We start from the raw sequence: 14,215 nt of genomic DNA on the forward strand, positions 1-14,215 counted from the left end.
TGAATTATGTGTACTTTAAGGAGGTTATAAAGTATGTCTTGAGTGGAGTATGCTAATGTGTTTAGCAATGTGATAGTGACATACATTGCATTTTATCTTAATATAGCATATATTTGTGAAATAGTTGAAGTGTAATATTTTACAAATTTAATAGTGAATGACTAACGTTGTTTAAACTTGTTTCATCTTTTAATAAGTATCTTTTTAGATACGAAGGTTGTGAAATAATACACTAACTTTCAGGAAAAGTTGTTCAAAATTTCCAGAAGGCAAGTATTGGTGATTGATGGTTGATGAAGAAAATTCACTAATGCGGCTATGTTATCTTCTAGGAGACTTGATTATGTTTTGAAATTTCAAATTTTGGGTTGTCTTGTTACTTTATTCATCAAACGGTGAATGTGGCATGTTTTCTAACCATTTGTGCGAATTAAATTGATATTGGTAACATGCTAGTTTTCCTTATTGGAAAAGTATTCTAACAAAAATAATTTAGCACTATGGTAAGGAAATTTTAATTTGAACGTGTAACAATCCTTGATAACTTGTGGACATGTTGAAAGGGATAGGCCTTAAGCCCATGTGGAAAGATTAAAAGCATTACTTTCTTATCCCTATGGCATGTGTTATAATGCTTGATTGAGATCGAGCTCTTTTGAGTTCTTCATGGATCAATAAACCATTTATGTTGGTGCCATTTGAGATGCACTTGATTGATCTACCTTTTGAGATTGAGTCCATTGACTCTTAATGAATCCAAATGCTTGAGTGAACGCACTGAAACTTTGAATCACCGTTGTTTATGATTGTTGTGAGGTTGAGCATTAAGCTCTTAATGAATCCATGGTCTTGTGGGGGTTAATGGCTACAATGTAGCATTTGTTAAAGTTCTTAGGAACATGTTTTAACCCCATTGACTAAGTGCTTGTGATTCACCTATGTTGTTGTGAAGACTAGCCATCTTCCATGGAAAACTTGGGCGGATTTCCTAGATCTTTCACTAGACCTAAGGTAAATATGCTTAGATATAAAATAGCATATCTCGTCGCGGAGTTCAAGTAAATTTTTGGAGTGATGTATGCGTTGTGGGGGTCTTGCACTAAATCTTGGAGTTTCAAGGTTCGTTCACTCCATGATCATGCAAGAGTCTTAAGAGTTTCAAGGTTTGTCCACCCTTAGACTTGTAGTTCATTGCCTCATTTCACTAAGCACTATATTTCAAATTACTTATGTAATATCTATGTGTTATGTATTGATCTCCTCTTATGCCCAATATGTTGCTTATCCTCATCTTTCGTTGGCTTTTCTTTCCTTCCTTTAGTGGGGGATTTTTGGAAATAAAGAAAGGAAATTCAAAGAGTCAGATATGGGCGCCCGATCGGGCGCGAGAAGAGTCGTAAAATTCTAGAGTTCCGCCACCCGCCCGACCGGGCGCGAGAAGACGTCTGGAAAAAGGGAGTGTCTGGAAAATTCTTGGTTAGTTTCTTGTAACCCCTCATTTAAGAGGTTGATTATGGTGTTTTAATCACCATGATTATTCTAATTTATTTTCTTATTGATTAAAGAGATTCCTCCTTGATCTTCCATCTTCTTCAATCTTCTTTATAAATTGGTGGTTATTTTTCTGATCAAATACACAAGAAATACATATCAAATGTATGCTTGCTTAAACACATACTCTTTATTGGGCATAAGTTATTTGGCTCCAACCTTCCACTCAAAAGTGCCTTTGTGTGGAAGTGGTTGTGTTAACCTTAGGGAACGTGCCGACAAATACAATTGTGCACTCTGGTTGCGCCGGAATTTCGTTTTTTCAAGTCAATGAATTTGCTTCACGACACACCGCACTCTTTCCATTGTCTAAGATCATCTTTTCGATCTTATTGTTTACTTCTTAGTGTAGCCTTGAAATACATCTTATTTTACAACACTTTGTTCATTATTATTCTTGTAAAAATAAGTTGTTGATTCATTGTGAAGCTTTCTTAGTGCCACTTATTCCTGTAAAAATAAGTTGATGATTCATTAACAAGCTTTCTTAGTGTAGCTTTCTTTATTATTGTTTAATTCATATGAATACTTTTAATGGACATGGATGGGATTATGGTGCGAGATGGATAATTAGATCGTGTAATTGAAGTTTGTTAATTCATCATGTGAAGCTTTCTTAGTGCCACTTGTTTTAAAAGTTATGAAGAAAAATGTGTGTTGCTAATATATACTTCCTCCGTTCTTTTTTACTTGACCCGTTTTGACTTTTACACTATTCACTACCCCTCCTTTGACCGTGTTTTGTGAATAATATATAAGGAAAAACATATTTATGTTGGATCATTTTGAATTCGTCTCAATAAGTACTATCATAATATATAACTTTTATATTTTTTAATTATGGAGAATTAAAGTTATTAACCGTTAAAGTTTTGCATTGACAAGCGTGATAAAAGAAACAGGTCAAGTAAAAAAGAACAGAGGAAAAAATATATAAGAAATTGAAATAAGTAAAAATAATAATAAAAAAATGGAGTAATGATAAATTAGCATCGTAACGTAGTAGACAAAAATAGATAAGGACTAAGCTTTTTTTATTTTATTTTTTTTATTTCTTTGAAGGGAGGACTAAGCTATTAAGATAATTAAAAAAATAATAATAATAAAAAAAAAAACAGACATTGAATTTTAAATCGGAAAAAGTTATGCTAGCTAAACAAAACTCAAAAATAATGAGAAATATCTCGGCTTCTTGATTTAACATGTCCAAAGTTCTGCCCTCTTAATCTTGGAGATGTTCTCAAGGACTCTTGTAGGCGATAAATTTCCCATAACTGTAACCCTTTTTGTTTCCAAGTCTATGTTGAATGATGTAACCCCTGCTAATCACCAACATCAAATTTAAGTTGTTTGAAAATCAATAATATCGATAATATATTGTTAGATTCATGTGATACAATAAACAAACATGAGGTAAAAACTCATAGTTTATTTAATAGGTGTAAGCATCACGGTATAAAATACATGTCCTTTGTGATTTGGGATTTCTTAAAGTTAAATTAATAAGATAATAAAGTACAATTAATGTCATATGGTTCTATTAACACGTAACATGATGATAAAATTAAATAAGCTCTATTTTGAAAATGACATCGTGGTAAATTAAAAATTGTATGAGGATGAAATAATAATAATTTAAGTTCAACAACATCGGAGTATATGTCAAGATAGGATAGGTCCTCTTTTGAGATTAATCGATCATAATATGTACTAAATAAAATTAATTTGAAATAACATGTTTTTGGTTAAAAAATTTACATCCAAACTGTGGTTACATTATTTATTAAATGATAAAGAAAAATAATTAAATCAACTCATCGAGTACTACCATTGTTATTTTTGTCATAAAATAATGCAATTCTAGAAGGATTAGGCGGTGGAAAAACGGTTGTGGAAACCCTTATTATTGTCGTGAAAATACATAACATTCTAAGAGTCTTGCTATCTATCTATAATATATAACTAATACTAAAATAACAACCGCTGACATAAGTCATTTCCTCAAATTGTACATGTGTTAGTTTCTCTTTCAAATTTTTCCCGCCAAAACTTTTTCTTCTTTTTATTTTTGTATTTTTTTATTATTATTTTTTTTTTGGTAAAATCTAAATATTGACTACAAATTATTTTTATATTGTACATTATCTAAAGGTATATATAGCTAATTTTAAGGAAAACAAATATTAACCCTGTATATATGTGATTACTCTGTCTAATTACAAAGTCCGCTAAATTTTATTGTAGATATGTATATTTTTGTTTATATTATTTTAATTTGTGTGATTTTATGTTAATACAAATATTTTACATATTTTGAGTGATAATATGACTTGAAAATGTACACAATTATAATTTCTATTTATATATTCGGGGCATCGCACGGGAGCTAATCTAATAATCAATCATCAATTACATACTACTAAAAGCGAATCTAAGAGGACACTTGTCAATGTGTTATTAAAAAAATTCCCGCCAAAATTACTTTCTAAAAAAATATTATTACATTAAAAAAAGGATTGCATTTAGATTATGACTTTTATTTTATATAAAATCTAAAGTAAACTTTTGAGCACATTATAACAGTCACATATTTAAATATTTTCTCTCTCATGTTTCCTTAGAGCCTCACCTAGAAAGGGGAGAGCAAAGGAGGCACAGGAGCTGGAGCAAATTACTAAAGGGAAGAGGCAGCTTTTTGTGACTAAGGAAGTTGACTTGCGTATAGAAAATGATAAAAAATCAGGGGAGGACTTTCTAGGCGAAGCTCTAAGGAAGCATAAGGGAGAAAATATTTAAATATGTGACTGTTATAATGTATAAGTCGATATTTTCAAAAGTTTACTTTAGATTTTATATAAAATAAAAGTCATAATCGAGAGTGAGGGATAGCTCAAGTGGTTAGAGTTTCTCTCCCGATTCTAGGAGATCCTGGGATCGATTCTCACCCCGCCCTTGTGGCTCTCTAAACACCAAAAAAAAAAGTCATAATCTAAATGCAATCCTTTTTTAAAGGAAACATGTCATTTATCACGCTTACTAATGCATATATTCAATTGTTAATATGTTCAATTATTGATGTGTAAAATAATAAATAGTGGTATTTGAAAAGTACAAATTGAGATAAATTTAATAAGACTATGAAAACATAATGTCTTTATTTTATTTAGATGAAACAAATTAAAATGTAGTGTAAAATAGTGCAATTTTCAAAGTGCTTAGCTAAAGAAAAACCATGAAATAATAAAAGGAAAATGTTATACATAGCCCATAGGGCTACATATAAGCATTAAATTTACACTTGAAAATCATAAAAAGTCAAGAAATCATCAAAATATAAACATTAATAACACTGATTTACACGTGTTTTTCTCATGAATTCCTAATTTTATACAATTTCCAAGAGTATATTTAATGCTTATATATAACCCTTAGGGCTACATATAACATTACCCAAACATCAATTAGTATTGTACGTTTGTGGATTTAGAGAATAAAAACAAGTGATCAAAGTAAAGAACATTCCAATTCCCATTGCTCAAGAATATTAATTAATTGCATCACTTTGACTAATACACATGTCAATTCACAATTTTGACCAAATATTTCTTATTGTCATCTATTGATTTGATAATTGACGAGAGAGATAAAAGATTGATATCATGAAAATATGCAAATCCAATAACCTATTTACAGAATACTCCCTCTATCCCTTAATACAATGCCTCTTTTGAGCATTTATTCCTTATATAATAAAGAAAAAGAGGCATTGTATTAAGGGATAGAGGGAGTATTAATAACAAAATGAGAGTAAAATACAAATATCAAAGTGATGCAAAAACAAGTAGTACAAATTTAGAGTAAAAAAGGTGGGTAAAAACCAAGGTTTGAGTAAGTGATTATTTATCCAATAGGTTTAAGCAAAATACCTTCCATCTTTGATAAATGTTTCTTGACTTTACCAGCACAACCTTGACAATGGAGCGACACTCTTAGGACCACCACCTGTTTCCATATTACTTTCATTAGGATTTTAGGACCAGCATTATTGGACTTAATATTAAAATTCATGACAAAACGTTAAAATAATTGATGTTAACATTAATAGTTAATTTTCGAAATTTGCACAGAAATTGTAATACCATACAGAATATATTGATGTTTATCAATATACTCTAACATTATCATTCACGACCATTGGTATGTTTATTCAAAAACGCTACAAGTGAATGTTACCAAATTTGAACAGTGCAATGATGTGTGACTGAGTGAGTGTGGTTGTATTCTTTTGTAACAACATATACGTATGAATTTTTTCTCGATTTCTTTTTAAGAACATGAAACACTATTAAAATGTAATAGATATACTAAATTATTTACTACTGAACTACTTGTATATTATATTTAATGTTATCTATTGTTTAAATTAAAAATATTAGTAAGAATATATTGACCCTAGTTAAACAACATGAAAAAAGAACCATGGATTTCTTTGGAGAGTCTATTATGTACACTCGGGTCATTTGCCCATTCAATTCACCAATAAACGACTAAAAATATTATTTATTTATTTGTTGATTAAATGAGCAAATGACTCCGGGTGTACGGTACATTCGGGTGTATATAACAAATTCTAATTTCCTGGAGGACTAGTAATGCAATTACAATGTTTATTATTACTCTGACTACTTAATAGGTAATTTACTAAATAAGAATAAGAATGATGTACAAGTAAGATTGCCAATTCTATAAATTGTCAGTTTCAAATTTTTTGATTCCTTAATTACTTTTTAATATTAATTGAGTTTTTATTTAATTTTTAAACCATGTAGTTCCACCTTTGTTTAATTTTTGGTTTAACAAAATCAGAGATGAAAAAATAAATAAATAAAAAAACCCTTGTGTCCATGTTATATGAAAAGAATAATAGGCAAGGCATTGCTATTAAATTTCAAATCATCATACTATTCATTGCAAAATACCCTCTAGAATGTAGATAATCAACTAAATAAGGACATCACAACCTAGAAATTGATTTGTGAAGTCCAATCTTAATTAATACGAAGTAAGTGAGTTCTCTGAAAATATTAGTTAAGAAAATATAAATTAAAAAAAAAGGTTGTTTAGTTTCTAGGTAATTCTACATTACTTGTATAAAATAAAAACAGTTTCTTTTTTTTTTTCCTTAGATAAATATATTCTTTGTTTTTTATCAGATTAAACATTTTAATTTTCACGATTTTCAACTTCAACCCTTAACCATTTTAATTATCAAAAATTAACTAGATATATATTATAAAATTTTGATTTTTAAAAATATCAAATTAAGACATACAAATAATAAATCTAACCAACATGCAGTCATGACTATGCTTCTTCAATTCTCATGAGAAACTAATTAAAAATAAAGATTTTATAGTGTGTGAATAATAATATAATGTAAAGTTTATAGTTTTTCCATCTTTAAAAGAACGTACAAAATTTTATACATTTAACATGAAGAATATAATTAGCATTCTACATTTAATAATTAAAAAAATAGAAAAAAAAAAAAACTAAAATTGCAAAAGAAAAGTTTAAAAAATTATCTTAAGAAAAGCTAGAAGTCTAGAACTCTAACCTGATATAAGTGAGTTGCACCAGAAGAACAGTTTTGCAATGACTTAGCCTTTCGTTGTTGGTCAGAAACTGATGATTTATGATCACCTTTAGCTTTAACCTTATTTCTATCATTCAATGGCAACAAATTCTCTCTTCTTTTACTACCCTTTACTAACAACCTTTCTTTTTCAGATGAATCATCAACAAGCCTAGAATACCTAGCACTATTACCAATCCGCCCATTATTACTCTTACATGGCACGATCACGGACCTCATATCATCCGGCATACACCCTACAGCTGTGGATGCCGATGACTGGCACATAAACCCTCTCCCCATCCTCACCTTACTCTTACTCATATACTTGTACTTGTACTCGTACTCTTTATTGTTGCTTATTTCACCTTATTCTATATTCTATATTGTATTTGTAAAATAGAATAATAATGGAATACTAGTGAACAAAAAGTTAACATGGTGTTTTAATGACTTATCTAACAGAATTGTATGTATGGTACATTGGTACATACCTAAGTGCCTTGTTTGGTTGCCAAAAAATTAAATTAAAAAGAGTGATGAATCAAGCAACAATTAACCCTTTATACTATGAAGTCATTTTCAAAGGCTTAAATGTTATACTATACTACTGTTAGAATGTAATTAATTTTCCTTATCAGAAACTGATGAGTTGTAAAGAAACAAACAAATTCTTAGGCTATTGTTTCCTTAATTGTAAAATGAAACAAATTTTTAAAAAATTCGAACTTTTTTGTTAATAGTCATTGTCTTTTCTGCAACAATTTTTATTAATGAGTATGGTAGGGTCTTACTGTTATATCTGCTATTCCAAGTACAGGAATGGATCAACAGAAGGTGAAGGTTGTAAGAGTTACTAATACTAGCTATTGACCTTCAGAACCAATCACATGCTATGTATATACTATATAGTAGTTGATTTCTACATTATGATCTTTCTGTTTTGTCGTTCTGTTTGTTACACTTATCTGTTTGTGTGCTCCCTTTGTTCGAGATTAATTGTCAAGTTGATAGTGTAATTTGAACTAGTAACAAGGAGACCATATCTGGTGTAGGTTGTATTTTATATGTTGAATTATGTATTTCATGAAAAGGTTCTTTTTTTTTTTTTTTTTTTTTTTTGAAACATCATGAAAAGGTTCTTGATTAATGGCAGGAACGTAGCAATGTTTTAACATGATGAGTATGGTCATATGGGATATTCTTTGAAAAGGTTCTTGATTAAAAGGAAAATTCAATGTATTATGGCCATTTGGGGATATGGGATATATCAGACTAATAATTTAGCTAGATCCTTTAGCCAAAAAACAAAAAATAAAAAATAAAAAAAAATAAAAAAAAAATAAAAAAAATTCTATTTTATTAAAGATTTGATGAAAATAAACTCTATTGAAATGCCTTAACAATTTGACAAGTCCAAATCCATTTTTTGTTAAACATTTGGGCCTATCTCAATCTTTAAGCAATCAAGCCCAAACTAGCTATGCAACTCAATAATTTTTTTTTTTGAATAGATGCAACTCAATAATATTTTTTTTTGAATAGATGCAACTCAATAAATTACTCTGTTGTTAATAGCTAATAGTAGTTAGAGCAAGTTTAGCCCAAGTCTTAACACTTGGATGTGACATCATTTTTTGTGGTCCCCATTGAAAATGATGTCATTAAATTCTAGTTAAGACTCACTATAACTTGTCCAAATTTATCACTTTATCCCTAAGACTCAAATATAATAAATATAAAATTGAGGTGGGTCTCAATCTCAAGTCTTAAGATGGGTATTGGAATTTCAATACTCAACTTGAGACTTGCTTAAGATTTAAGAAGAAAAATGGGAGAAGTCTTAGATATAAGTGTTAAGACACAAGATGATGACTTGGGACTAAACTTGCTCTAAGCTACGTATTTATGAGATTGCCATAAAAATGAACATTTACTATAATAAAAATGAACATTTTCTAACAAATACGAAGTATATTTTACAATAATTTTGTATTTCTCAATAATCAAATGTTCATTTTCATGCAGTATGATATTCATTCTTATAAAATAAATGTTCATGTTGAAGCCGTATATATATATATATATATATATATGTATATATATATATATATATGTATATATATATATATGTATATATATATATATATATATGTATATATATATATATATATATATATATATATATATATATATATATATATAAGCTTTTAAATGAGTGATCTCTACATTTAAAAGAAAGAGTTATGGTGTATGATCATACTAGTGTATTGTTATCAAATATAACAAACATAGCCAAGATCAACCCAACAAAACCGCAAGAGATCTAGCCTTTTAAATGAGTAAAAACTAAGAATGTATCGTGCATAGATCGACAACTAACCAAATGTAAAATAGACAAGTTGATATTGATGTGTAAGGTAGTGAATGATGCAAGAAATGTTTGCTTGTCGATAAAGCTAGCGAGTGTTTTCATTCATCCTTTTTGTAGATCACAAAAAGGCTTCTTTTGCAACGTTGTTATCCCTGATAAAGTGAGCATTATTAGAGATAAGTAGATAACTATTATATGAAGCAATGATGTATAAATGACTTTCTTCTATGTTGGTGGTCTTACTGGTCTATGTCTCTTTCTGTCTTTCACCTTTCACCTAAATGTCTATAAATGATAATCGAGATCGACTTCTACTAGTGTACTAAACGGTATTACATGGTGAAGGTTCGTTTTATTTGAGATTTTTTTTCAAAAGCTAGGAAAATATATATACATGGCTAGTGTTTGGACTCGACAATGTATAGAGTTATTGCATTAATGTCATGAACACATGATTCATATCCTTATTTATTACTTTTGATAGAATACAAATTGGTTGTTGGTGTAATGGTGATTGAGACTACACTTGACAAGGAGAACCAGTCAGGGGCGAAGCCAGAAATAAAAATCTAAAGGGGCCAAGACTAGATAAAGTTAACCCAAAAAAAGTTATGAACCAAAAAAAAAAAAAGGGTTTTTCTATATAGTAACCCTGTTTTTTTCACTTTCCTACGTTGTGCCCCAACATATATTACTTTCTACACTGTAACCCCAATATATTTTTTGTTTCCATATGGTAACCTTGCCGTTATCTTGCCGTTAAAAAATTCCGTTAGTGGGGCCCACTTTCCATTATTAATATTTTTTTATCGATTTGCGCGTTAAAAAATATTCCGTCAAAGGTTTCGAGGGCTATTTTGGCCCTTAAGGGTCCAAATTGAGCTCAGATTTGGAAAAAGAAAAACGTAAATGCCTCGTTTTGTGTGTTAAAATGTGAACACGTAAATCGAGACATTTCTTAATAAGCAAAACGAGGCATTTACATTATTTTTTGGCCAAATCTAAGCTCAATTTGGTCCCCTAAGAATCAAAATAGCCCTCGAAACCTTAGACGGAATATTTTTCAACGCGCAAATTGATAAAAAAATACTAATAATGGAGAGTGGGCCCCACTAACGGAATTTTTTAACGGAAGTATAATAACAAGGTTACCGTATGGAAACAAAATTTATATTGGGGTTACAGTGTAAAAAGTGATATATGTTAGGGCACAACGTAGAAAAGTGAAAAAAACAGGGTTACTATATAGAAAAACCCCAAAAAAAAAATGAAGGGAGAAAAAGTATGCCCAAAGTGGGGGTCAAACTTGAGACCTCTATCACCATGTAAAGCTCATCTTACCAACTGAGCTACAGTGACAACATAGTAATTAAGATAATGTTCTGCCCCTGGGACCAATGTTCGATCCCCCACAACAACAAATGGGAGGGGAGTGGAACCTAACCACCTATCATTGATCCCTGAATCCGAATTAACTCAAAGGGTGAACCGGATAGAACACCAAAAAAAAAAAAAACTTTTGATAGAATAACATTTAATACGTGTATTGGTGATTTACTACTTAATTAAACATGAAGTTGTGAGTATAAATCCTATACAAACCAAATTTTAAAAACATTATTTAAAAAAAACAGAGGAGAATGTCAAGTGGCACATAAACATTTTAGGGACGCTTTTAAGTACGTAGATATAAATTTATAGTATTCCATCCGTTAATAGTTTATAAAATTAAGGCCTTATATAATTAAATTGATGTAAAATTTTAAGAAACATGATAAATCCAAATTTTTTTTGGATGGAAAACAATTTTCTCTAAAATGAAAAATTGTATCCTTACTGGTGAAAAATATTTTCCTCTACAAAATAAAGAAATTGTTATAAAATAGGGAGAAATGTGAGAAATTGAGAGAGAATTAATCTGTCTATGTTATTCCATATAATAGGGGTATATATATATAGAATATAATAAGTAGGGTTTGCTTAGATAACAATAAACCCTTAATCTATAATATTCCGGAAACATACAAAGAGGATAATGGATATTCGCACAATATTTTCATAACACTCCCCCTTGGATGTCCATTATCGAAGATTGTGGCTCATTAAAACCTTACTATGAAAAATCCTGCGGGATAAAAACAAAGTGAAGGAAAAAGAATACTCATTCTTCGTAATATGCTCGAGATGCTGTCTCATTAAAAACCTTACCAGGAAAACCCAATGTGGGACAAAACCATGGTCAAGGGAAAAAGAGTGCAGCGCATATTTTTTCCCCCTGATGAATACATAACTTGAGATCTTCTAGTGCTGCAACAATGAATCCAATATGTTTGGATATCTTCTCATATGTAGTAAGTAAAATATCATACATTGATCTTCGATTCTCCTAAGCTGAAGTTGCATCTTCAATTCTTCAAGTCTTCACGTGAACATGTGAAGTGTCTTCATTTCACCATACATGTGTATATCTCTAATATCATTACTTCAAATCTCTGTGTAATGGTTGATTTAAAAATTAAAATTATGTGATTATGACTTCTTCAGGTTGATTTAAAAATTAAACTTACGCGCTTATGACTTCTTCAGGAAGTTGTTAATAATATGATGATCATTATTTGATCAAACATTCATTAATAATTATTTGATGATAAAACTTGAAATTATTAATGTCATTCTTCAATTTCATATGAATTATAATATAACATATATAATTATATACATTGATCATGGTTCTTCTAGACCATAAGGAAACTGTCTCACGCATAAGTATCCCGTTTATTTAGAAATCTCACTAACTCTTATATACTCAAACTTCAGGTTGAGATGCCAATGACATAGTCACATAAAAATTTTCAAGAGTTTGATAATTGTAATATTCAAAAATTTGTTGGACTGGGTATTTAAATACGTCGTATATAAGTTCTTCAGGAACTCTTCTTACATGATTCATAACATGTTATTAAATCGATGTTTCCAACAATTTCATCAAAACTATAAGCCCGTTGATAAATAAATATATCTTGATTGTAATTTCCTTCAAAGTTACAAATACGCCATACTATATATATTTTGAACAAACATTCACATATACCACAATTATTGTATGGAACTAATGCAACAATATGAGATATAGAAAACAAAATATAGAATGAGTGATGCATCTAACAACTTTCAATATACGCAATGAATAATCCATTAACCTATGACTCACACATGTATGTGAACATACATAAGACTCTAAATAATGGAAGACACTGTACAATATGGATCTAAAAATCCATATTTCATTAGAATTCTGGTCCATGATAAACTTATGATTATTATCATTATGTCGACATCAAAATGGACATATATTTCAGATCCTTTATTCACTAGTCCACTCTATTATGCATATGCATATTATTTATCGGTTCCATTGTGTACCGGTATTTTAAAATTCCTTTAACGTACATTTCGCATGCTATTTTACGATGATATTTGAATACATTTCTTATTGGTACCATCATAACTTTCTTACATCATAGGCCATCTATTATAATAATTCAGAAATCTATACCACTTTTAGGGTATTTCATTCGCTATGGTATTTATATACTATTACACTATTAGTGTTAACTGCACTATCTTGCCAAATATCATATCTATTAAACATATCTTTATTTTGGAACCGGTCATATACAACCTACACTTTAGGTGTAGTGATTCAAGTACAATTGGAAAGATTTTATCTCAATGTATACACATAATTAATATGACCAAAATGTATCTTCAACGCTATGCAACATGAGTCATAACTGAATACAAATCAAATCATAAATGTGCAACATATCTTGATAATGTATATACAAAAGTTGGCATATATATAACTTTTCAAACTACCATTATAGGGATCATAGATATTCTTTATTTATTTAATTTTTCCAACTTTTGCTAATTCGTTCTTCTCCCCCTAAGTTGGTAAAATATCTGATTTATAGGGGCGTCTTATTATATACCAACTTAGTAGACAAATTTGCATTAATAAAATTCACTTCATTAAGAAAATCACAATCAAAATTTATTTCTCATAAGATTTGTATTAAACAAGTTTCATCTCTTCTGGAGAGCAACTTCAATGAAGAATCATTTCTTCATTAACTTTACATTGCATGTGTATTTAATATTACCCTTTTCATAATATCTTTTGGGAAACAATGTTAATGGGAAGACATTTGTTGTGCAGTTGTACGTTATCCCTTCTTTTCTAATTTCTTATGTGCTGACATATAATAGCCCCAATCAAAAGAATTGTTATACAAGCGTAATCCATTTGCTTGTAATTCTACTAGGTGGTGATCTTTTGGATCTTTAAAGACTTAAATAGTGTATTTAGTGAGCTTCCGGTCACCTAATAGTTGACAATAATATATAAGTTATTTTATTGAACTTCTGATCACCCACTACTCTTTTATATTAGAAATCAAAACCTATTAACTCTTGAAATTTCATCAATATAAATTATTATGAATCACAATCCAAATTTAGCCTAATCTCAATGTTATGTCTTGTCATTCAATTCATTTCATATATCTAATATTGAGATAGCGTCAGCACATGGCCATGAATATGATGTGATATTATAAAATCAACATGTGTTTCCTTATATAATTGACAAG

At 29.5% G+C, this 14,215-nt stretch overlaps 1 protein-coding gene across 2 annotated transcripts; it reads right to left on the minus strand.

Moving 5' to 3' along the window:
- Nucleotides 1-2,468: 2,468 nt before the first annotated feature.
- On the minus strand, nt 2,469-7,690 carry LOC110716600 (heavy metal-associated isoprenylated plant protein 3-like). 2 transcript variants are annotated; one of them, XM_021895234.1, is made up of 3 exons: nt 7,169-7,690; nt 5,478-5,553; nt 2,469-2,870 (listed from the first exon to the last, which is right to left on the minus strand). In XM_021895234.1, the coding sequence occupies exons 1-3, from the start codon at nt 7,508-7,510 to the stop codon at nt 2,749-2,751; spliced, it is 540 nt and encodes a 179-aa protein (XP_021750926.1). In that variant the 5' UTR covers nt 7,511-7,690; the 3' UTR covers nt 2,469-2,748. The 2 variants fall into 2 exon arrangements, with proteins under 2 accessions (XP_021750926.1, XP_021750924.1); XM_021895232.1 differs by having other exon boundaries at nt 2,469-2,873.
- Between the last annotated feature and the right edge of the window lie 6,525 nt (nt 7,691-14,215).

The sequence above is a fragment of the Chenopodium quinoa genome, unplaced genomic scaffold (genome assembly GCF_001683475.1).
Source record: "Chenopodium quinoa cultivar QQ74 unplaced genomic scaffold, ASM168347v1, whole genome shotgun sequence".
NCBI classification, from domain to species: domain Eukaryota; kingdom Viridiplantae; phylum Streptophyta; class Magnoliopsida; order Caryophyllales; family Amaranthaceae; genus Chenopodium; species Chenopodium quinoa.

Bases quoted from the DNA above. Each gene is read 5' to 3' on its own strand.
- LOC110716600 (XM_021895232.1), bottom strand. From the start codon at position 7,510: ATGAGTAAGAGTAAGGTGAGGATGGGGAGAGGGTTTATGTGCCAGTCA. The intron at 5,554-7,168 runs GTTAGAGTTCTA...ATATGGAAACAG, and splicing joins GTGCAACTCACTTATATCAG to GTGGTGGTCCTAAGAGTGTC. The intron at 2,874-5,477 runs GTATTTTGCTTA...GTTGGTGATTAG, and splicing joins ACATTTATCAAAGATGGAAG to CAGGGGTTACATCATTCAAC.